The sequence below is a fragment of the Myotis myotis genome, unplaced genomic scaffold (genome assembly GCF_014108235.1).
Source record: "Myotis myotis isolate mMyoMyo1 unplaced genomic scaffold, mMyoMyo1.p scaffold_m19_p_16, whole genome shotgun sequence".
NCBI lineage: Eukaryota > Metazoa > Chordata > Mammalia > Chiroptera > Vespertilionidae > Myotis > Myotis myotis.
In genome coordinates this window covers 95,001-118,234 of record NW_023416320.1, presented here as the reverse complement: position 1 = coordinate 118,234, position 23,234 = coordinate 95,001, and the positions used below count along the sequence as shown (strand labels likewise).

General features: G+C 65.2%; 2 protein-coding genes and 1 non-coding gene across 4 annotated transcripts; all 3 read left to right on the top strand.

Annotated features, from left to right (window-relative positions):
- The first annotated feature begins 2,933 nt into the window (after positions 1-2,933).
- LOC118670722 (cytochrome P450 11B1, mitochondrial) lies at positions 2,934-9,482 on the top strand. Its single transcript, XM_036338063.1, has 9 exons — positions 2,934-3,207; positions 3,425-3,580; positions 4,793-4,992; positions 5,260-5,463; positions 6,068-6,222; positions 7,539-7,705; positions 7,984-8,062; positions 8,144-8,338; positions 8,645-9,482. The coding sequence occupies exons 1-9, from the start codon at positions 2,972-2,974 to the stop codon at positions 8,756-8,758; spliced, it is 1,506 nt and encodes a 501-aa protein (XP_036193956.1). The 5' UTR covers positions 2,934-2,971; the 3' UTR covers positions 8,759-9,482.
- Positions 9,483-13,828: 4,346 nt separating this feature from the next.
- LOC118671061 lies at positions 13,829-13,935 on the top strand. The gene has a single exon (XR_004972578.1). It is a non-coding gene; the product is annotated as a U6 spliceosomal RNA (small nuclear RNA).
- Positions 13,936-18,290: 4,355 nt separating this feature from the next.
- LY6E (lymphocyte antigen 6 family member E) lies at positions 18,291-21,488 on the top strand. 2 transcript variants are annotated; one of them, XM_036337725.1, is made up of 4 exons: positions 18,291-18,404; positions 20,277-20,384; positions 20,503-20,622; positions 20,696-21,488. In XM_036337725.1, the coding sequence occupies exons 2-4, from the start codon at positions 20,333-20,335 to the stop codon at positions 20,911-20,913; spliced, it is 390 nt and encodes a 129-aa protein (XP_036193618.1). In that variant the 5' UTR covers positions 18,291-18,404; positions 20,277-20,332; the 3' UTR covers positions 20,914-21,488. The 2 variants fall into 2 exon arrangements, with proteins under 2 accessions (XP_036193618.1, XP_036193619.1); XM_036337726.1 differs by lacking the exon at positions 18,291-18,404 and adding an exon at positions 19,141-19,637.
- Positions 21,489-23,234: the final 1,746 nt, after the last annotated feature.

Genomic DNA, 23,234 nt, shown 5'->3' with positions numbered 1-23,234 from the left:
GGGGATGCGCCCGCAACCAAGGTACGTGCCCTTGACCGGAATCGAACCCGGGACCTTTCAGTCCGCAGGCCGAGGCTCTATCCACTGAGCCACACCGGGCAGCAGTTTGAACTTTCGTGCGAATGCACTGCCCCCTTAGACATGGTTCCACTGTCAGTCTGTTGCTTGTATTTTACCACAATTACCGCCTTACAACCGCCTTCTTGTCCGTCTCCAGGCCTTATCACTGCTCTGGTGAGAACAGAAGCATCTGCTGTGCAAACTAGGAAACTCACATCTGTGATCTTGGTGAGGCCTCATGTGAGCTCAATGCTCTGCATTTAAAACTGGCGTCACACAGGGTAACGGTGAAGAAAAAATTCAAAATTTTCATTATTTTAGTATTGATTTTATTAGCACTTGGTATTCAGAATACCAGTGAAGTAAATTTTTATTTTTTACTTAAAACCACATTAGCCTGGCCGGTGTGGCTCAGTGGTTGAGTGTCGACCTATGAACCATGTGGTCACAATTCAATTCCCGGTCAGGGCACATGGCTGGGTGTGGGCTTGATCCCCAGTGTGGGCCGTGCAGGAGGCAGCCAATCAGTGATTCTCTCTTATCATTGATGTTTCTCTCTCTCTCCCTCTCTAAATATCAATAAAATATGTTTTTAAAAAAATAAGGGGACGGGTCAATGGGGGGAAAAGGAGACATATGTAATACTTTAAACAATATTAAAAAAAAGAATTTCTTTTCTTTTTTTACTCATGTCAGAAACGTGCTTCCCAGCTCAATTGAGATGCAGCTGTCCTAGAACACGGGTAAGTCTAACAGTGCGACGTGTGGATTCAATACCCCCATATGATGCGCAGCGATGCCCCGCAGCTCTGAGGTGGGAGCCACCGGATTTCCTGCCCATGAGGCCCGGTGGGTCTGGGACTTGTGGGGGGCACAGTGGTGACTGGGCCAGGCGCGCCGAGCCCTCGCCTGTGGTCATCGGTGTGAGGTGTCGCCAGGATGCTCTGCTGGGACCCGGCTCCTGATTTCAGGACTGGGCTTGGGCTCTGCCGCTGGCGCCTCCTGTCATGCTGTCCCCACAGCTCCTGTGGGCGAGGCACAGGCTCTGGCCCCAGCTTTCTTGGGGCTCAGTGTGCAGGGACATCAAAGGGGGGCACATGTCTACATCCCCCAAGGCCCCAAGAACAGCAGGAGACCAGAGGGTGTGGGTGGAGCAGGCAGGGCGGGCAGCAGGAGAGGCATCCGGTGGGGCCTGGGCTGGTGCACCTGCTGTCCAAGGTCTGGCTGCACGTCCTGCGTCCCTGCCCAAGGACGGCCGTCACCACTGGGCGCTGAGGTACACCATCCGTCTCCAGTGTCCGAAGGGCCTTGGCTGGGCCTGACTCATCGCCCAGTGGAAGAGTCCTCAGGGCAGGCTCAGGAGCAGGGAAAGTAGGAAACCACACTGGGCCTGGCCCGCGTGGCTCAGTTGGTGAGTGTCGACCTATGAACCAGGAGGTCACGGTTCAATTCCTGGTCAGGGCACGTGCCTGGGTTGTGGGCTCCATCCCCAGTCGTGGGCGTGCAGGAGGCAGCTGATCAATGATTCTCCCTCATCATTGATGTTTCTATCTCTCCCTCCCTTCCTCTCTGAAATCAATCTATAATAATAAAAGCCTAATATGCAAATCGACCCAATGGTGGAACGAACGGTCACTATGACACGCACTGACCACCAGGGGGCAGACACTCAGTGCAGGAGCTATCCCCAGCCCGCAGGCCCCAGGCCAGCCAAGGCAGGGGCCAGCGGGCCCCCCCATCACCCCGCCAGTCGCCCTGCAGATTGGCCCTGATTGCCGGCTAGACCTAGGGATCCTACCCGTGCACAAATTTCATGCACTGGGCCTCCAGTAAAAATATATTTAGAAAAAAAAATAAGGAAACAGCACTGGGAGCGTGGCCCTCCCCGCTAAACACACACGCCCTCTGTCCTGCCTCTGGAGCCTGAGCAGAGGCCTCATGGCCCCAGCCCCAGCCCCAAATCAGGGTCAGGCCGGTAGGCTCAGCTCCGGGGACCCCGATGTGCCAGGCACCTTGGGAGGTCACAGAGCCCTAGGCCTCAGTCTCCTGGTCTGAAAATGGGAACAGCGATTGTGAGACCCACTTGGTGGGAATGCTGCCCGGGGCACTGAGAAGGCAGCATGGACCCAACATGGTACCCCGCCCAGGTCAGCTCCGTGGTGCGCCTGCTGGGATGACCCCAGGAGAGTGGGGAGCCCACCACCACTCCATCTGCCCTTCGGCCTGCCCCTGAGAGCCCACTTCAGGGTGAGCAAGCAGGTGTGGGCACCAGGCACAGGGCACAGCCCAGGGGCGGGCAGGACCAAGGCAAGCTGTGTCCTATCAGCCTCAGGAGTGGCCCTCGTCTCCTGGGTGCTCACTCAGCTGGACCAGCCAGCCGGCCAGACAGGTCCCTGGTGCCTAGTGCCACCCCACTTCCGCCTCTGGACTCCCTAACTGCCGGGGTGGAGGGTCGCCCCTGGGAGGGACCCTGGCCAGCATCTGTCTCCACTGCCTGCAGCCGCGTGAGGCCTGGGAGGCGGGCAGCCCGCCTTCCTGAAAGGAGATAAAAATAGCCAAGGCCCCTCTCATCTGATAAGATAAGGCCCCATCCATCTTGCTCCCTTCAACATGGGGGGGGGGGGGCGGGAGGCCTGGTCTAGCCCAGCCTGATCCAGCCCCCAGTCCTGACCCCGCACCTGCCCCGGACACCCACCAGCCCGCAGCAGGCCGCGGGGAACCTAGGACAAGGCGCCCACCCACATCCCCATCTCCTCTGGGAGACCCCACCAGCCCTGACCCTGCCAGCCCTGACCCCTTCCCGGGCATCCTGGCCTGGTCCAGGGACACTTTCTTCCATGACGCCATCAGCCAGCCAGTCAAGCCTCTGAGCGAGATAAGAGAGTCGGGTGGAGGGGCGAGGGAGCCGGGCATGGCATTCCGGGCCAGGGCGGCCGTGAGGATGGCAGGGCCCCAGCAGCCCCTGCGCTGGGCGCGCACCCTGGCCACCAGCGCCGCGGCGGCTCCCCGGGCGACGCTACCCTTCGAGGCCATGCCCCGGTGCCCCGGCAGCAGGTGGCTGCGGGTGCTGCGCGTCTGGAGGGAGGGCTCCGAGGACCTGCACCTGCAGATGCAGCGGGCCTTCCAGGAGCTGGGGCCCATTTTCAGGTGCGGCCGCCCTGCCCGCCACTGACACGCCGCCGCCTGGGGCTCTGCGCCCTGGGAAGGTGGGCTAGGCTCCTCCGGGGGCGAGAGCGAGCGGCCCCGTGGCACAGCGGGAGGGGCTGCCCCTCGGAGCCCCGGGGAGGGAAGGGGGAGGGAAGGGGGAGGGGAGGTCTCCGCGTGGCCCGGGGACGCGGCCCCCACGGCTTTGCCTCTGTCCCAGGTATGACGTGGGAGGGAGGCACATGGTGTGCGTGACGCTGCCCGAGGACGTGGAGAAGCTGAAGCAGGCGGAGGGCTGCCAGCCCCGCAGGATGGTCCTGGAGCCCTGGCTGGCCCACCGGCAGCTGCGCGGGCACAAGCACGGCGTGTTCTTGCTGTGAGGGCAGCGCAGGGCGGGCGGGTGGGCGGGCGGGCAGCCCAGGGCCGAGAGGAGGGGGCAGGACAGCCACCCCGGCCCATCGGTGAGGGGAGCTCGACCCCAGGGCCAGGCGGGGATCAGGGCACAGCCCAGCCTGGGGTTCGAGAGGAGCAGCTGCCCTTAGGGACCCGGGTGTGCGCAGGCCTCGGGCTCCTGCAGCCTGGAGAAGGGACTCACTGGCCCGGGCGTCAGCAGGTGCGGGAGCCTGAAGCCCACCCGCTGCAGCCGCCGCTGGGCCCCGCGGGAGGCAAACTTCCCTTTGGCGGGGAAGGGCGGGCACAGGGGACGCCACCGACTCAGAAGCCGAGCTCTAGGCGGGGCTGTGCGAGCACGTGCCTGGGGACTGTCTGCTGCGTGGATGTGTCTGTGCCTGTCCGTGTGTGTGATGTGTCCTATGCATGTGAGTGGATGCATGGTTGCCCATGTTGGGGTGCTAGCGTGTGTGCTCATGTGTGTGCGTGTGCGTGCCATGGAGGCCACCACGGGTTTGTGTGGGTGCTCATTTTTGCTCATTGTGTGTGCATGCATGCAGGGTGCTTGCCGGCGTGCATCTGCACGTGTGTGCGTTGTGCCTGTGTTCATGTGCTTCCTGCATGTTCTCAGTGTTAGTATACACACGTGTGCGTGCCTGTGTGTGTTGTGTGCATCCCATGTGCGTGTGTGTGCGTGTGGAGGTTCTCAACACCCGTAGGCGGCGGCCTTAGGAAAGAAGGTGTGGGCGCCTGCCTGTGGCTGAGATGGAGAATGTCCCCTGTCCCCTGGCATTCCCAGCCCCCAGAGAGCTAAAGGCCCTGCGGAGGGGAGCAGGCGTGGTTGGCCCAGGGCCCGCATCGTCAGGGTGTGGTGGGCAGGGTGGGCACTGCTGGACCCGAGGGCCAGCCTCCGCCCCCAAGAGAGGCCTCCATAGCACCGAGGGCCTGGATGGGGACAGGAGTGCCAGGCCCCAGGCCAGCCGGTCGGCCAGAGCAAACTCAGTGAGCCCTGCAGCATGTTTAGCCAGAAGCCTGGTCGTGGCCCCGCCGAGGGATCGTGCGCCCGGCATCACCCACTGGGACCCCCGCAAACCAGCAGCGGCCCCTGCCCACCGTGCCCCTTGGAGATGAGCAAGATGGGGCAGAGCTGGGCCTGCTGCTGACTCGGGGGCCCTGAAGCACGCTCTCTGCTCCACAGAAACGGGCCGGCCTGGCGCTCGGACCGCCTGCGGCTGAACCCCGACGTGATGTCGCCGCAGGCCGTCCAGAAGTTCATCCCCATGGTGGACAGGGTGGCGAGGGACTTCTGTGGGGCCCTGATGGCGAAGGTGCAGCAGAACGCACGGGGGAGCCTGACCCTGGACATCCAGCCCAGCATCTTCTACTACACCCTGGAAGGTGGGTCTCCAGCCGGCCTGGGCCAGGGGGAGGGGCAGGGGGCCGCGGGGCAGGGGCCACAGGTCAGAGGCCAGGGGTAGGGGCCAGGAGCCAGCAGTCAGGGGCCAGAGGCAGGGGCACGGGGCCGCGGGTCAGGGGCCACAGGTCAGGGGCCAGGGGCCAGGGGGCAGGGGGCCGGGGGGCCGGGGGGCCAGGGCAGGTAGGGCAGGCAGGAGGCCGCGGTGAGGCCCTGGGCTGCCATGCCTTCAGCGGCCCCTCCTCCCACAGCCAGCAACTTGGTCCTTTTCGGAGAGCGGCTGGGCCTCCTCAGCCAGAGCCCAAGCCGGGCCAGCCTGGACTTCATCCACGCGCTGCAGGCCATGCTGGAGTCCACCATGCGGCTCATGTTCATGCCCCGGAGCCTGTCCCGCTGGACGAGCGCCAAGGTGTGGCAGGAGCACTTCGAGGCCTGGGACTGCATCTTCCAGTACGGTGAGCAGCGGGTGGGGGAGGTGAGCAGCGGGTGCGGGAGGTGAGCAGCGGGTGGGGGAGGTGAGCAGCGGGTGCGGGAGGTGAGCAGCGGGTGCGGGAGGTGAGCAGCGGGTGGGGGAGGTGAGCAGCGGGTGCGGGAGGTGAGCAGCGGGTGGGGGAGGTGAGCAGCGGGTGCGGGAGGTGAGCAGCGGGTGGGGGAGGTGAGCAGCGGGTGCGGGAGGTGAGCAGCGGGTGGGGGAGGTGAGCAGCGGGTGGGGGAGGTGAGCAGCGGGTGCGGGAGGTGAGCAGCGGGTGGGGGAGGTGAGCAGCGGGTGGGGGAGGTGAGCAGCGGGTGCGGGGAGGTGAGGGGGTTGAAGGGGGGTGAGAGGGGGTGAGGGTGGTGAGCAGGCCGGGCGGGGTGGGCAGGATGGGCGGAGGGGGCAGGGAAGGTGAGTGGGGGGGGCGGGCAGAGGGGGAGTGGGGGGGCGCCAGGTGGGCTGCATGGCGGGCCCGGGTCCTCAGTGGGGAGTAGGGAACCAAGGCCCACAGAGGGCGCCAGGCCTTGGCCGAGAGCCGGGGCTGGCGGCTGACGGCTGATGACAGGAGGGCTCTTCTGTGCCCACAGCCAATAACTCCATCCAGAAGATCTACCAGGAGCTGGCGCTCGGCCGCCCTCAGCACTACAGCGGCGTGGTGGCGGAGCTGCTCCTGCACGCGGACATGACGCTGGACGCCATCAAGGCCAGCTCCATCGACCTCACGGCCGGCAGCGTGGACACGGTCAGGCCAGCCCCGCCCGGCCCGCAGCACATGGGGCCCCGGGGCTCCCCGAAGCGTCCTGGGGCCGAGGGGCCGCCGCCCTCCCAGGCTGCGCTGCCGCGGCCTCGGTCCTGGCTCCGCTGGGAATGAGGAGCCGGAGGGAGGCACACGAGCGTCCTCACAGGCGGGTCTGTGTCCCTGGTGGGGACCCAGGCACCGGGCAGCCCGCAGAGGGACCGGCCGCCTGCAGACCATCGGGTCCAAGGAGAGGGGCACAGCCCACACGCGGCCGCACAGGGGCCCTGCCGGGGACAGATGGCATTGGCTCTCCTCAAAGACCCCGGGGAGGCGACAGCTGGTGGCAGGAAGGGCAGCACAGGCTCCCGCTTGTGGCGGAGAGAGCAGATGGCAACCTCCCGTGGCAGGCAGGGCGGGGCCGAGAGCGTGGCATGCAGCCAACGCCTCCTGCCTCCAGACCCAACCTCCCCCCAGCCTCCCAGGCTGCTCTGGGCCTGGAACCCGAGATGCAAGACCCTCCCCGACCAGAAGCCAAGATGCTGTCATGTGGCGAGCGAGGGACGGGGGAGAATGTGCCTGGGGCGGCTCTAGGCCGGCCTCCTGGGGGTGAGGACTTGCGCTGAATGTGGAACAACCGCACAGGAGGTAGCCAGGCCTGCGGGGCGCGGAGGGCAGCAGTCCAGGGCGGCAGTGGCAGCAGGCAGCCAGGGGAGGCAGTGAGGCCGAGTGGGGGGCAGATAAGGGCAGAGAGGTCAGGACTCCTGCAAGGCAGGGCCTCAGTGCCAGGCCTCATTGCCCTGCAGGCTGCTTGGAGCAGGGGTCCCCCCAGTAACAGAGAAGGGCCTCCACTGATCACAGGGCGCAGCGTGGACAAGGGGCAGCAGGCAGGTCACTGCCCTGTGTCTGGAGATGCAGGGCGCGTTGCCATGGGGATGAGATTTAGGAGAGCATCCGTCCCCCAGATCCCAGGCTGGGCTGGGGGTGCCTCTCCCTGCACATGGGAATGGCCCGGGGGGCAGGGGAGTTGGCTGCAGCTGCCCAGGGGGCAGATGGACCTGGGGCTCCAGGGGCAAGGGGGAGCCCCTGCTGGAGCCAGAGGAGGGTGGGAACTGGCTGGAGGTGGCAGGGCCAGGTCTCCCTGGGGCTGGGGCTCCGGGAAAGGAGAGGAGGTGGGTTTAGGGTCCTGCAGTCTTAGTTCCCTGGGCTCCATCCTGCGCTCAGCAGGCACAGCCCTGGGTCTGAGACACCTGCCCAGGGCGGGGCCTGGGGCTGAGGCGCACGGCCTGGGGGAGGTCTGAGCACGCTCCCCGCTCCCGCAGACGGCCTACCCCTTGCTGATGACCCTCTTCGAGCTGGCACGCAACCCCGAGGTGCAGCAGGCCCTGCGTCAGGAGAGCCTGCAGGCCGAGGCCACCATCTCTGAGAACCCCCAGAGGGCCGTGGCCGAGCTGCCCCTGCTGCGGGCGGCGCTCAAGGAGACCCTGAGGTGGGTGCGCTCATGGGCCCCCCGCCACCTGGACCACTGCCTGGGCTCAAGCACAGGTCCTGGGGCTGTGGGAGCTTTGCCCAAGGATGCACCCTGCCCGCCTCCCCCTCCCCCTAAGGAGAGGGGTTCCTTGTCCTCCGGGCCTCACTGCAGGTCGCTGGGGCTGAGCTCAGGTGGTGCATGGTCGCAGGTCCCAGTCCCAAAGGGACCTGTGAGGGTAGGAGTCTGCCCTGGGCGGCCGTGCCCCACTGAAGACCCTGCTACTGCCCCGTCCACAGGCTGTACCCCGTGGGCATCTCTGTGGACCGACAGGTGAACTCGGACTTGGTCCTGCAGAACTACCACATCCCGGCCGGGGTGAGTGAGGCCCGGTGCTTCCCGCAGACCCAGCAGGGGACCTCCGCCCGCCTGCTGACCCTGCCCTCCCACCGCCTGCAGACGCTGATCACAGTGCAGCTCTACTACATGGGACGCAACCCCTCCGTGTTCGCGAGGCCCGAGCTCTACCAGCCCCAGCGCTGGCTGGACAGGGGCTCCGGCGCCCGGCTGCCCCACCTGGCCTTCGGCTTTGGCCCCCGACAGTGCCTGGGGCGGCGCCTGGCGGAGATGGAGATGCTGCTGCTGCTGCACCACGTGAGCGGCCTGGGCGGGGCTGAGGGCCGGGGTGGGGCTTTGTGGGCGGGGCTGGAGTGGGCGGGGCTGGAGTGGGCGGGGCCGGGGCCGGGGCCGGGGCCGGGGCTGGGGTGAGGCTTTGTGGGCGGGGCTGGATGGGCGGGGCCGGGGCCGGGGTGGGGCTTTGTGGGCGGGGCTGGATGGGCGGGGCTGGATGGGCGGGGCTGGATGGGCGGGGCTTGAGGGCGGCCTGGAAGGCAGAGGCTGCGCCAGGACCTGGGCCGGGGGACAGGCCGGTCCTCAGGCGGAGCCGCACCTCTGTTCCAGGTGCTGAAACGCTTCCAGGTGGACACGCTGACGCAGGCGGATGTGAGGATGGTCTACCGGTTCGTGCTGATGCCGTCAGTCATCCCGCTCCTGACCTTCCGGGCCGCCAGCTAGCGCCCTCACCGCCCACGCGCCGCGCCCCCAGCTCCCCTGTGCCCGACCCGGGCCCTGCTTCCTGCCTCACCCACTGCCCAGCCAGCACCTCCACAGGCGGAACAGCCAGGCCCTCTGAGGTCAGGCAGAGCCGGGGGTGCGTCTTGGCTGCAGGTCAGGGCTCTGTGCCCAGTCCCCCCAGCGCCTTCTCCTACGAGGAACACCATCCGAGGGCCTTGGCCCCACCGGTCACCCCAGGACTGGCTCCCGCTCATGTGTCCACCAAGGGGCCTCTGACCCTGTCCCCTGCCTCCTGTCCAGTCCTGCTCTTCCCCTGCGAGAACTGACAGCAGGGTCCCCTGTCCTGCTCGGGCCGCGCTCCTTGTCCGCCGTGCTCTGCCTAGCGCTGAGCATCCAGCCGGGCTGCTATTTGCCCACCTGCCTGTTTCCAGCCACGGGCCCTCCTGGCACTGCCATCCTCTGCAACTGGCTGAGCCTCCCAGCCACGGGGCTGGATAGACGGCAGCGGCTACTAGAATGGCCACCGAGGGGCCCAGTTGGACATCTGGGCCAATGATACCCCTGAAGGCAGGCAGGATGGCCACCCCCACAGGCTGGCATCAGGGCGACTACAGAGAAGCCTGTGGAGGAAGGGGGTGGGGCAGGTCAGCCACACGCAGCCACGTGCTCCCTTTTTAAAAAAATATGTTTTTTATTGATGTCAGAGAGGGAGGGAGAGGGAGAGAGAGAAACATCAATGATGAGAGGGAATCATTGATCAGCTGCCTCCTGCACGCCCCCCATTGGGGATCGAGCCCGCAATCTGGGCATGTGCCCTTGACTGGATTCGAACCCGGGACCCTTCAGTCCATAGGCCAACACTCTATCCACTGAGCCACACCAGCCAGGGCCCATGTGCTCCCTTTAATAAAGTCCTCCATATGCAGTGCCGGCTGCCCCTTCGCACTGACCCTCCGGATTGGGGCCCCCTGGCCTCGTGGGTGGGAGAGGTTTGGAACAGCTGGGAGCCGGCTGGCGTCACCTTGCTGGCAGGCCCTGGCAGCCAGCCCCACAGGGTTAGGGCCAGGTGACAGTGGAAAGCTGGTGAATATTCTAGCGAGAGCCTCCCCGAGACCACCCCTGGGGTTCCCGCTACAGGAGAGCTAGCAGGCGCTCCCTCCTCTCTCTCTAGAGCAGGCCCACCCGTCTCCCTGGCTCCTGTATCTCCATGCTCCTTCCCCGAAGCTCTAAGGGTCCCCACAAGACCCAAGACCAGGAGAGCAGTGGGCTCACCTGTCTCGCTTCGCTGACTGTGCAGTGAGCCGGGCAGCCCTGCCTCGGCCTCCGCCCTTCCCTCTGGCAACCTTCCCGGCAGTGGGGCAGGCAGCCAGCGGGGCTCCCTCCCTCCTGTCCTTTCCAGGGAGTCGAGCACCCTGCCTGGGCTCTCCCCTGAGCCCTCCCTTCCTCCAGCGCCCCAGCTTCAATAAACCTCGGATCAAAACCACCGGCCCCACGTCGTGAACACTTTCCTGCGTGGAGTCAAGAACCCACATTACCGGCCAGACGAGTGCGGGGCCAGGTGCTGCCCTCGCCCCCCCAAGGGCCGCTGGGACATGACCCCCGCCCCGACTCCGTTTTCTTCCCGGGGAGCTGGGGGGAGCCGGGGGGAGCCGGGGAGCAGAACAGACCAGGGACCCCTCCCAGGGGTCCTCTCACCACCTGAGCCCCAAACCCAAACAAGGGGGCCACTCCTCCCCATGCCTGGCGCTGCGAGGAAGCGCAGGGCGGGAGCTCTGGAGCCAGGCAATCTGGGAGCTCCAGCCCCTCCTCCTGCGTCTGCCCAGCCCCAGCACAGCCCCATGGGAGAGCCGTGACACCGCCCCCCCCACCCTGTGCAGTGGGGCTCAGGGGGAGGTGTGGGGGAGGGGTGCCCGCCCTGCTGGCCTCTCCCGGTGCCAGGGCGCCCCGCACCCATTTCACACTGCTTTGCAAACATTTTTCACTTTCCTTTTTTGCAATCAGTTCACACTTACAAAGAAGTTTCAAAAATAGTCCGGTTTCCATCCGCTTCCCCAGCTTCCTCGGGCGCTAACTCCTTACAGAGCCGGTACAGGCGAAGCACCGGACGCCACTCACTGGTCCGGGCACCAGCGTGTTCACAGCACCCACTGTCCGCTGCAGCCTCGCCTGGGGTCCAGAGCCCGCCAGGAGCTGGCACCTCACCTGGGACGGCCCCGCCCACCGCCCAGGGCTCCCGGCCAGGGCGTTCACCTGATCACCCATCACCGCTCCCATCTTGAGTCTTGACCCTTGGCACCCACTTGGGTCACCTGTGTGTTTGTGAACTACCAGCGCCCGGGGCCTCCAGGTGCTGCCGGAGCGAGGTCTCGAGTACCCTCTGCAGCCCCCCACATCTGAGGGGCCCGTGGGCACAGGCCTGCCCAGCCATGGCCTCCAGGAAGCTGGCCGACCAGTCCAAGCGGGCCTTCCTCTCAGCCCCAGATTTGGTGTCTGTCCTGCTGGGCCTGCTGCGCAGCTGGCTTTTCTGTGGAGTGGGCGGTGGCTGCACCTCTCTCCACGGCCAGGGCTGGTCACACCTGGTCATACCTGGCAGAGACGCACACAGAGAGTCAGGGAGCACAGTGCATGGATGAGGCTGTATGCAATGTGGGGTGTGTGCATGTGTGGGGTGTGCATGTGTGGGATGCGTGCATGTGTGAGGTGTGTGCATGCGTGGGGGTTGTGCATGTGTGGGGTGTGCATGTGTGGGCGTGTGCATATGTGGGCGTGTGCATGTGTGGGGGTTGTGCATGTGTGGGGGTTGTGCATGTGTGGGGTGTGCATGTGTGGGGCGTGTGCATGTGTGGGGGTTGTGCATGTGTGGGGTGTGCATGTGTGGGGCGTGTGCATGCGTGCTGTGTGTCGTGGGCAGCACGTGTGTGCTGCGTGTTTAGGGAGGGGCGCTACGCCAGTGGAGCCGCAGGACTGGGCATCCTGTGTGAGACCCGGGCGGTTCTCTAGTTTCTGTTTCCCCAGAACTGCACCTCCCCCTCTTCCCAGCCCGCCCCCTGCCTCCCCTCTCCCTCCCCTGCCCCTCCCCCCGGCTCCGCCCACTCAGGCAGCAGCCCCAAGTGCGCCTGTGCCCTAAGGCGAGAGGTGAGGGGCTGGGGACTCAGCGAGGGGCCACACCCAGCTCACAGAGCACCCCCCTCCCCCCCGCGGCCTCCCCTTCCGGGGCGGGGTGCCCAGCGCGTCTAAGGACGGCGGGTGGGCAGGAGAGGGCGGGCTGGCTGGCGAGGGCCTGGTCTCCCCATGTGGGCCCAAAGGGAGCACCTTCCAAAGAGGGGCTCCAAGCTCAGCCAGCACCCGGCCCCCAGGAGCGGAAGGTAGTGCCCCAACCGCGCTGCCCACGGCGGCCTCTGTGGGCGGAATGGAACTGGAACCCGGGTCCCGCCCCCAGCACCCGCTCGCGGAGCCGCTTCACACTGTGCGGCGCGCGCCTCGGCCACGAGAGGGCGCGCGAGGGCCGCGGGACGAGGACCAGCACCAGGGACAGGGACACGGGCCCCTCTGGGCTGACGCGGAGGGGCGCTCGGCCAGGCCTCCTGGGCCTCCCCAGGGAGTGGCGGGAGCCCCAGGGGCCCGCGGGACCCCCAGGAGGGCTGAGAACTTGGGGGGAGGTGGGACCTGAAGGGCCACTGCATGGCTGAGAGGCAACAATGGAGGACTTTGGTCCCTGGGCAGTGTCGCTCAGTGGATAGAGCGTAATCCTGCGGACTTAAGGGTCCCCAGTTCCATTCCAGTCCAGGGCACAGGCCCGGGTTGCGGGCTCCATCCCCAGTGTGGGGCGTGCAGGAGGCAGCCGATCCATGATTCTCTCTCATCATTGATGTTTCTGTCTCTCCCTTCCTCTCTGAAATCAGTAAAAATATATTTTAAAAATAATGATGAATTCTCAGTCTGTGGCTTCTTGTCCCCACAACACCATCTCTCGAGCTGTATTTCCGTGTAATGTGCCCATCCAGTTACTTCCTGAGACCTAGTACCTGCCAGGCAGTGTTCACAGTGGGGAAGTGCCAGCGGTTTCCATGGCAGGAGGGGAGGGCACGGAGCACAGAGCACCTGAGAGGGTGGCTGCCCCCTGGTTAGAACCCTGGGGCCCGGGGGGATGGCGGCGCGGCCACCCGCTGCACGTCCTGGGGGATTACCTTCTGCCCTGAGAGGTCACTGGGAGGGCACGTCCTCAGGCGGGGACTGGCCCAGGTGACAGAAGGCTAAAGCCACAGGGTGCTGACCAGAGAGCAACCAGACCTCAAAGGCAGACAACCAACATCAGTCACACCAATGGGGCCAGGCGGTGTTCTGGGCCCCGGATGCAGCCCTCTGTCCACCCCAGGGATGGAGCCCGGTGCCCACGCCCGACAGGGCACTGCTTGCCAGGTTCCCCTCCCCTCTGGGAGCTGGTGGCTCCGTGCCCCGGGGAGATGGGAAGTTCAGCTCTGGACCCCCCTCACCCCGAAACTCTCCCCCTCAAGGCGGCCCCAGAATGCGGGGCTGTGCCAGGACCACCGGCTGGCTCCTGCCCAGGCCACACCCCCATGGCTGCTGGCCCATGTTTTCAGCGGAGAGACCCAGGCAACCAAATGGCCTGCTGACATTCCTGAGGGCCCAAGCCAGGCCCAGGCGGCCGGAGAGCACACACCTGGCGAGTTCAGACCTGCCTCCCGGCCTGAGGTCCGGGGACAGCGGAGCCACCCCAGCAGGTGGGCGGCCGGACCTGAGACACAGGGCAGGTGCTGGGCTGGGGGCTCGGGGTTATGCTGCTGCCGGAGCACAGGCCAGAGGTTAAGGTCTGTGTGGAAAGGGGGGCCACAGGGTCACAGCGGGACCAGCTGGAGGCCCCGAGAGCAGCGGCTGAGTGACCACACGGCCACCCTCGCAGACGTGCCAGCTGGACTGCATGCCGGCCCCTGCCCCATGACCTCCGCGGGACTCCACAGGCCACTGGTGACCTTTCGTCACACAACCAGGGGCTCGGCCGTGGGCAGTCGGACACATTTTCTCTCTCTTTTTAAAAAATATATTTTTTTAGTGCTGGCTTTGCCAGCACAGATACTAAAATTGGAACGATACAGAGAAGATTAGCATGGCCCCTGCACAAGGATAACACGCAAATTCATGAAGCGTTCCATATTTTATATATATATATATTTTTTTATTGATGTCAGAGAGGAAGGGAGAGGGAGAGAGAGAAACATCCGTGGTGAGAGAGAACCATGGATCGGCTGCCTCCTGCTCGCCCCTCGCTGGGGATGGAGCCCGCAACCCGGCCCGGGCCCTGACCTGGAATTGAACTGTGACCTCCTGGTTCATAGGTCAACGCTCAACCACTGAGCCGCGGGCCGGCGGGGCAGGACACATTTCCAAAGGGTGCCTGAGTCTCCTGTGGGATCCCCAGCATGACGCTGGGACACCTGTGAGCTGGTCGTCCAGACCCTGAGGACCCTCCTGACGCAGTTTGGTGTGCGAGCTGCGGGGCTGCCTCTGGAGGCCACGCCCCCTGGGCCTTCACCCACAGCACTGGCTGGGCGCCTGCCATGGCCGAGGCTCTGCTTGCTGGACACAGCCACTGCCGGCCTCAGGGCTGATGTTCTGGGGGAGGCACCAAGCCAGGGGCCCAGACAAACACGTGGTGCAGGGCTGCTCCTGCCCAGACAGGCAGGCAGGGGCCCAGAGCGCCCCCCTCTGGAGGGTCAGAGGGATATCACCCCCTGGGGACAAGCTCGAAGCTCAGGATGCATGCGGGAGGCCGCTGTCTGGGACAGGAGAGTAGCCCTGCCAGGCTTCAGTCCTGGCCCCTGAAGGGCAGAGGCCTGCTGCACGCCCGTGTCCCGGGGACAGTGGGCCCTCACCCCAGTGTTCTGGAACCACCAGTGTCACCCCACCTGGGCGGGGACAGCCCATGACACACACACACCTGGACTTCAGCCCCCAAGGAAAAAGCCCGAATCATTCCACACGGGCCTGTCCCTGCTCCTGCACCTGATGTCGCAGGCCAGGCAAGGAGCTGCCCCAGAGCCCAGAACTCTGCAGGCACACTCCACTCACACACACACTCATGCACACACACTCATGCACTCACACTCATGCACACACACTCATGCACTCACACTCATGCACACACACTCATGCACACACACTCATGCACACACACACTCATGTACACACACTCATGTACACACACTCATGCACACACACTCATGTACTCACACTCATGTACTCACACTCATGTACTCACCCTAATGCACACACTCATGCACTCACATTCATGTACACACACTCATGTACACACACTCATGCACTCACATTCATGCACACACACTCATGCACTCACACTCATGCACACACACTCATGCACTCACACTCATGCACACACACTCATGCACACACACTCATGCACACACACACTCATGTACACACACTCATGTACACACACTCATGCACACACACTCATGTACTCACACTCATGTACTCACCCTAATGCACACACTCATGCACTCACATTCATGTACACACACTCATGCACACACACTCATGCACTCACATTCATGCACACACACTCATGCACACACACTCATGCACTCACATTCATGCACACACACTCATGCACACACACTCATGCACTCACATTCATGCACACACACTCATGTACTCACACTCATGCACTCACACTCATGCACTCACATTCATGTACACACACTCATGCACACACACTCATGCACACACACTCATGCACACACACTCATGTACTCACACTCATGTACTCACACTCATGCACACACACTCATGTACACACACTCATGCACACACACTCATGCACACACACTCATGCACACACACTCATGCACACACACTCATGCACTCACACTCATGCACTCACATTCATGTACTCACACTCATGCACACACACTCATGCACACACACTCATGCACACACACTCATGTACTCACACTCATGCACTCACACTCATGCACTCACATTCATGCACACACACTCATGCACTCACATTCATGCACACACACTCATGTACTCACACTCATGCACTCACACTCATGCACACACACTCATGTACACACACTCATGTACTCACACTCATGCACACACACACTCATGCACACACACTCATGTACTCACACTCATGTACTCACCCTAATGCACACAGTCATGCACTCACATTCATGTACACACACTCATGCACTCACATTCATGTACACACACTCATGCACTCACATTCATGTACACACACTCATGTACACACACTCATGCACTCACATTCATGCACACACACTCATGCACACACACTCATGCACTCACATTCATGCACACACACTCATGTACTCACACTCATGTACACACACTCATGCACTCACATTCATGCACACACACTCATGCACACACACTCATGCACTCACATTCATGCACACACACTCATGTACTCACACTCATGTACTCACCCTAATGCACACAGTCATGCACTCACATTCATGTACACACACTCATGCACTCACACTCATGCACTCACATTCATGCACACACACTCAAGCACACACACAGTCATGCACTCACATTCATGTACACACACTCATGCACTCACACTCATGCACTCACATTCATGCACACACACTCATGCACACACACTCATGCACACACACTCATGTACACACACTCATGCACACACACTCATGCACACACACTCATGCACTCACACTCATGCACTCACATTCATGTACTCACACTCATGCACACACACTCATGCACACACACTCATGCACACACACTCATGTACTCACACTCATGCACTCACACTCATGCACTCACATTCATGCACACACACTCATGCACTCACATTCATGCACACACACTCATGTACTCACACTCATGCACTCACACTCATGCACACACACTCATGTACACACACTCATGTACTCACACTCATGCACACACACACTCATGCACACACACTCATGTACTCACACTCATGTACTCACCCTAATGCACACAGTCATGCACTCACATTCATGTACACACACTCATGCACTCACATTCATGTACACACACTCATGCACTCACATTCATGTACACACACTCATGTACACACACTCATGCACTCACATTCATGCACACACACTCATGTACTCACACTCATGTACTCACCCTAATGCACACAGTCATGCACTCACATTCATGTACACACACTCATGCACTCACACTCATGCACTCACATTCATGCACACACACTCAAGCACACACACAGTCATGCACTCACATTCATGTACACACACTCATGCACTCACATTCATGTACACACACTCATGTACACACACTCATGCACTCACATTCATGCACACACACTCATGTACTCACACTCATGTACTCACCCTAATGCACACAGTCATGCACTCACATTCATGCACACACACTCATGCACTCACACTCATGCACTCACATTAATGCACACACTCTCATCAATGTTGGCACGCACTCAAGCACACATACACTCCCGCACTCACTCACCTGGTACCTAATGTACTCCCTAGGCCTTGCCCACAGGACTGCTCCCTGCCCCCCTCCCCGTCCCCCCACCCCCCTCCCCCCACCGGTCAGTGAAGAAGCCGTTTTCCTGGGCCCCGGTTCCTGTCACAGCCTCACAGCCAACACCCAGAAAAGCTGAGCAAAAGGCCAGGTGCGAGCTGCTGCCGGGATGAGCTGTGAGTGTGAGGTGAGGTGTGAGTCCGGGGCACACAGGAGGCCCTCAGGAAGGAGGGAGCCGCATGGGGCAGGGGAACGGAGGGCTGAAGGCCCAGCTGCCCGCCTGCTGACCCGCTGGCCCCCATCCCGCCGGCCAGAGCAGGAGCGGCTGCTGGCCATGAGGGGGTGCAGGCCCGCCCGGCCGCCCGCCCAGGAGCTGTGACTCTGCGGGAAGGAGCGGGCACGGGGCACGTGGAGGCCGATGCCGGGACAAGGTTGCCGGCTCCTTCTCACAGGGGCCTCGGGTCCTGGCCCAGGGTCGGGGCGGCTGGCTTTGTGAGTGACCGCTCGCTGCAGACCGGGGCCCCGGGTTCACAAAAGGCTGAAGTCCATCTGGCAGAGGGTCTGGGCGCGCAGGGGAGGAGGGTCCGAGCCCGAGCCTGCGAGGATGGACCCGGTGGGGCCTGCTCTCCCGCGGGGGTCGCGGCCAGCAGCCCTTCCTCCAACCTCGCGCTCTGGTCCCATCACCCCACCCTCCCTGACGCACCCACGGGAGGGCCAGCCAGGGGAAGGCCGCCCCGCCCCCCTCCCCTGCCCTCCTCCCCTCCCCCTCCGCCCGCTCCGGGGAGGCCTCCGGGGACGCACGCCCTCCCCACGCTCAGCCCCTCGCGCGTCCGCCCACCTGTGGGCCTTCCGCCCGCGCGCACGGGGCCCCTCCCCGCAGCCTCGGCCTCGCCGGGGACCAGGGGACCAGCCAGCGGGGCCGGGATCAGGGTCCGCTCGGCCCCCGACTCCGCCCCCCGCGCGGGAAAGCCCGGCCCCGCCCGCCCCGGCCCCGCCCCGCCATCCGCCTGCGAGTCCCGCCCGCGAGCGAGTGCGGCCGGGCAGTCGGGCTGGCGGAGGAGCAGCGCGCAGCGCGGTGAGCCGCGGGCCGGACCGGGACCGGGAGCGGGGCCCAGGCGCCGCGGGGGAGCTCCGGGCGTCGGAGCGGGTGGGCCGGGCCCCGGGCTGAGCAGCCCCGGCCGCCGCTCCCGAAGGTCTGGGCGCGCGGAGACCGGGCGCCCTCCCTGCCGGCGGCCGGGGCTGCGCAGGCTCGGCTCGCCCGGCGCTGGGCTCCCGCGGCCGCTCGCGTGGGTTCGGGGAGGCCGCCGTCCGGAGCGAGAAGCGGCCGGGCTCGGGCGGCGGCAGAACTGACCGCCTCCGCGTGGACCACCCGGGACCGGGCCGCCCGGGCCGGCGGCGGGGCGCCCTGTGGGGCCGGCATCGATGACGCCGGCAGATGCGGCGCCTGGAGCCCGGGCCCGGCGCTGGGCCACCTGGTCCCTTCCCACCCCCGGGGCCCGCGCAGCTCCCGCTGGCCGAGTCCTGGGAGCCCCGCTCTCCCAGAAACCAGCCCTGGGCCGGGCGGGGCGGGGGAGGTGGGGGAGCCCGGGTCCTGGATGGCACCGCCGGAAGCGCACGGCTGCCTGGCCTGACCCTGCAAATGCTCGTCCGCTCCGGGCGCCCCGACCCGCCTGGCTGGGGGCCTGGCTGGGGCCTGGCTGGGGTCTGGGGTTCTGGGCCGGGGTCCTGGCTGGGGGCCGGGCCGGGGTCCTGGCTGGGGGCCTGGCCGGGGGTCTGGCTGGGGGCCTGGCTGGGGTCTGGGGGTCTGGCCGGGGGCCTGGCCAGGACGCGGTGGGCCGTTGGTGGGCGTGTTACCCGAGCTCCTGCGAGGACAGCGCCGGCTCCCCACGCCCAAACCCAAACCGCACTTCAGGGAAGAGGAAGGACAGGCTTCCTCCCGGAGCACCGGGGCCCAGGGACGGCCCAGGGCAAGGGCACCCCCAGGCCCAGATGCGGGCCCAGGCCCAGGGCAGGCAGGCGAGGCCTGGGACCCATTCTCGGGGTCTCCGCCAGCCCGTCCCTCCCGGGGAGCCTGGAACTCCCCCGCCCACAGCCGGCCCCGCAGGCGCCCCAGACCCTCCCCCACGGCGCCTCCTGCCGAACAGGCCCAGAGCCTCCGCCAGGCACACGCGCATGCTTTGCCCGCCCACGGCCACGGCCACGGCCACGGGCTCACACCCACCGTGGAAGCTTCCTGTGCCCCTGCCCGCCCAGAGCACCCACTGGCTCTCCCTGGCCTGTTTCCAGCCACAAAATTGGGGAGAAGCAGGTACTTACCGGGTCTGGGTCTTCATCATCAATACCTCCCGGAACGTCTGAGGTCGAGCGCCAGGCAGCCCCCGGGCAGGTGCTCAGCTGGCTGTACCTCCCATCCAGCCCCTGGGTCCCCATGTGCAGCTCCAGCTGCCCCCCCCCACGCCCCCCAGGACCAGGGGCCACCCCTCTGACCTCCTGGCTGTGTGCTTCTCCGAAGGCGGTGCCCTGCTCCCAGCAGCCCGAGCTGGAGGCTGCAGGGAGGGGAGGGGAGGGGAAGGGAAGGGAGAGGAGGGGAGAGGGGAGCAGAAAGACCCCATGTTCTCCTTCTATTGCTGGAAGCAGCAGTCCCCCCACCCCACCCTGTACAAGGGGGGTCCTGGTGGGAGCCAGGGTCCCACCCTCTGTCCGACAAGCTGTGTCTCTAAAGCAGAGTGGCGCCCAGCCAGCATGGCTCAATGGTTGAGCAGCAACCTATGAACCAGGAGGTCACGGTTCGGGTTCGATTCCCAGTCAGGGCACCTCCCCAGGTGGCAGGTTCGATCCCCAGGGGGGCATGCAGGAGGCAGCCGATCCATGATTCTCTCTCATCATCGACGTCTCTTTCTCCCTCTCCCTTCCTCTCTGACATCAATAAAAACATATATTTTTTAAGGATAAGGCAGAGCGGCTCTCTTTGCATGTGAGGCCCGACCTGAGCTGTCCCTCAAGATGAAGGTCTTCCTGCCCGTGCTGCTGGCCGCCCTCCTGGGTGTGGAGCAAGGTGAGCCCGGGCAGGCCTGTGCGCTGTGACCTGCTCCCGGAGGCCCTCCCTGCCCCCTCCTGCCCCCTGCCCCCGGGCCAGGGTGCCGCCTGCAGCCTGCGGCCTCCTTCCTCCGCAGCCCACTCCCTGGTGTGCTTCTCGTGCACGAATCAGAAAAGTAACTTCTACTGCCTGAAGCCCACCGTCTGCGAGGACACGGACAACTACTGCGTGACCGTCTCCGCGGCCGCGGGCATCGGTGCGTGCTGCCCCCTCCCCCCCGCCCCCCCGCCGGTCCTGCGGCCTCCACTCACCCTCCTTTCCCCGCGCAGGGAACGTGGTGGACCTCGGCTACAGTCTGAACAAGGGCTGCTCCCCCATCTGCCCCGCGCCCCCCGGCATCAACATCGGCGTGGCGTCCGTGGGCACCCACTGCTGCCAGAGCTTCCTGTGCAACATCAGCGCGGCCGGCGGGCTGCGGGCCGGCACCTCCCTGCTGGGCCTCGGGCTCCTGCTCAGCCTGCTGGTCCTGCTGCCGCCCGGCCCCTGACCCCCGGCCCCGACCCCCGACCCCTGACCCCACCGCTCAGGAAGAAAAGCCCCGCCCCGCCCAGACCCTCACGCCTCACACCCCCTCCCCCTCCGCCTCCCCCTCCCAGCCTTCGTCTCCTCTGCAGGCCCCCCCCCCCCACCTACACCTGCCCCAGGGCACCGCCTGCCCTCACTCCAGGTCCATGATGTGAGCTCCTCAGAGGGGCCCCCTGGGGCCTGTGGGTCAGCAGCTATGCCTGGGTCTTGGGGGGACACACGGCGTGAGGCCCAAGCCCAGGCCCTGTCCATCAGGCCAGTCCGCCCTGACAGGGGCCTGGAAGGGGGTGCTGGGGTGTGGGCGCCCAGCTGTACGCACACGGGTCTGTGAGGCCTTGGGGGCTGTGCTTGGGGGGCAGGCAGGGCCGGGGGCTCCAAGCAGAGCCCATTCTGGGGCTCCCCGGAAGCCACGCCCCACTCCGGCAGCCGTAGGCCCAGGAATCGGCTCCCACCCCACAGCCAGCTGCAGCCCCACCACCCCCCTCAGGCTGGAGCCTCCTGCTTTGGTGCCTCAAATAAACAGACGTGGGAACCCTGTTCTGCTCTGATCTGTTCTGTGACGGCCGGGGAGCCCCGTCCCAGCCGTGGCCAAATGTGGGGGACCTGGGTTCCCCTGCGACACAGCCTCCCTGAGGCCCGCGGGGGGCGGGGGGACAAGCCCACAGCTCGCTGCTGTCTCCCACTTTCTCCTGCCCAGGCCCGGCAAGGCCCCATGGGAAGTTCTTTCTCAGACAGGAGAGGTAGGGGGGGTGGCAGGGAGGGGTCAGCTGCCTCTGGAAGGAACGGGGTGGACAGGAGAGGACGTGAGGGGACCTGGGACTTGGGGCCAGGACGACACACACCCAGTTGGCGGGCAGCTCAGGGAGTGTGCGGCCGCAGGCCTGTGAAGGAAGCCGTAGGCCTGGCGGCAGGGCAGGGGTGCTGTGCGCCCACCTCTGGGCTGCAGGACCCAGGGGTCCAGGGCCCGGGCAGAGCCTGGGCGTCAGCTGTGGGGGGCGTGTTCACAGCCGAGGGGCTTTGGCCGGTGCGTGAGAACCCAGAAACCAGGCCCCGCTGGGTTCATTCAATTCCGCGGGACAGTCCTGGCCACCGGGGCCAGAGGTGACCGGCCGGGGAGGAACAGCCCCGGGAAGTCGGGGTGACCCAGCGGGAAGACGGGGCAGGAGCGCCTGGTTGAGACTCGGCGGGTGGTGCAAATGGACCGCATGTGCCCAGGTTGCTGGCTCGTTCCCAGTGTGGGGCATGCGGGAGGCAGCAGATCAATAACTATATTTTTTTTAAAAATTAAAGGGGCGAGGAACCAGCGTGTCCCTGGGAACACTGGTGAGTTCCTGTTCTTGCCGGGCCCACAGGCGACTTTGCTGAAGGGCCGGGGCCACGGCTCCCCCTGCGCTGAGGTGGGGTGGACCCCCTCCCACGGCTCCCCCTGCGCTGAGGCGGGTGGACCCCCTCCCACGGCTCCCCCTGCGCTGAGGCGGGTGGACCCCCTCCCACGGCTCCCCCTGCGCTGAGGCGGGTGGACCCCCTCCCACGGCTCCCCTGGAGGCTGGGCGGCCCCGCCCTCAGCGGAGGACAAAGTCCCTCCGGGGCTGGGTGGAGGCGGCCCTGACCTCCGGGGGCATTTGTGCGGCTCCGCTTCCCCGCAGCCCCTCCCTGGGGCGGGGGGGGGGGGGGGGGGGGGGCCGGGGAGGAGCCAGGGATGTAGTTTCGGTTTCCTGGAGCCGGTGGGAGGGAGGGAGGGTGTGGGACTGGAAAGGGGAGTGGAGGGGGAGGGGAGGGGACGGGAGGGGAGCCTGCGGAGGGCGCCGCGCCCCAGTCTGTCCTGGCACCTGCCCCGCTGCCGTGAGGCGCCGGGCACAGTGCTGTCCGCGGGCACGTGGTCAGGAGTCGGGACTGCCCAGGCTCAGCGTCCGGGTGCAGGTGGGATGCCCCCACTTTCCTGCCTCAGTCCACAGAGGGGGTCTGATGTGGGGGGCTCAACCGCTGACAGCCCTGCTCCCCAGGCTGCGGCCCCTCGCCTCCGCCTCCTGGAGGGAGATGGTACCGCCCGGCGCCTCCTGCTCCAGTGCTGCCCACACCCCTGCGGCCCTGCACCTCCTCCTCCCGCGCCTTGATTCTGCCCGTGACCCTGCCCCTGTGACCCTGCCCCTGCCCCTGCGACCCTGCCCCTGTGACCCTGCCCCTGCCCCTGTGACCCTGCCCCTGCGACCCTGCCCCTGCCCCTGCGACCCTGCCCCTGTGACCCTGCCCTGCCCCTGCGACCCTGCCCCTGTGACCCTGCCC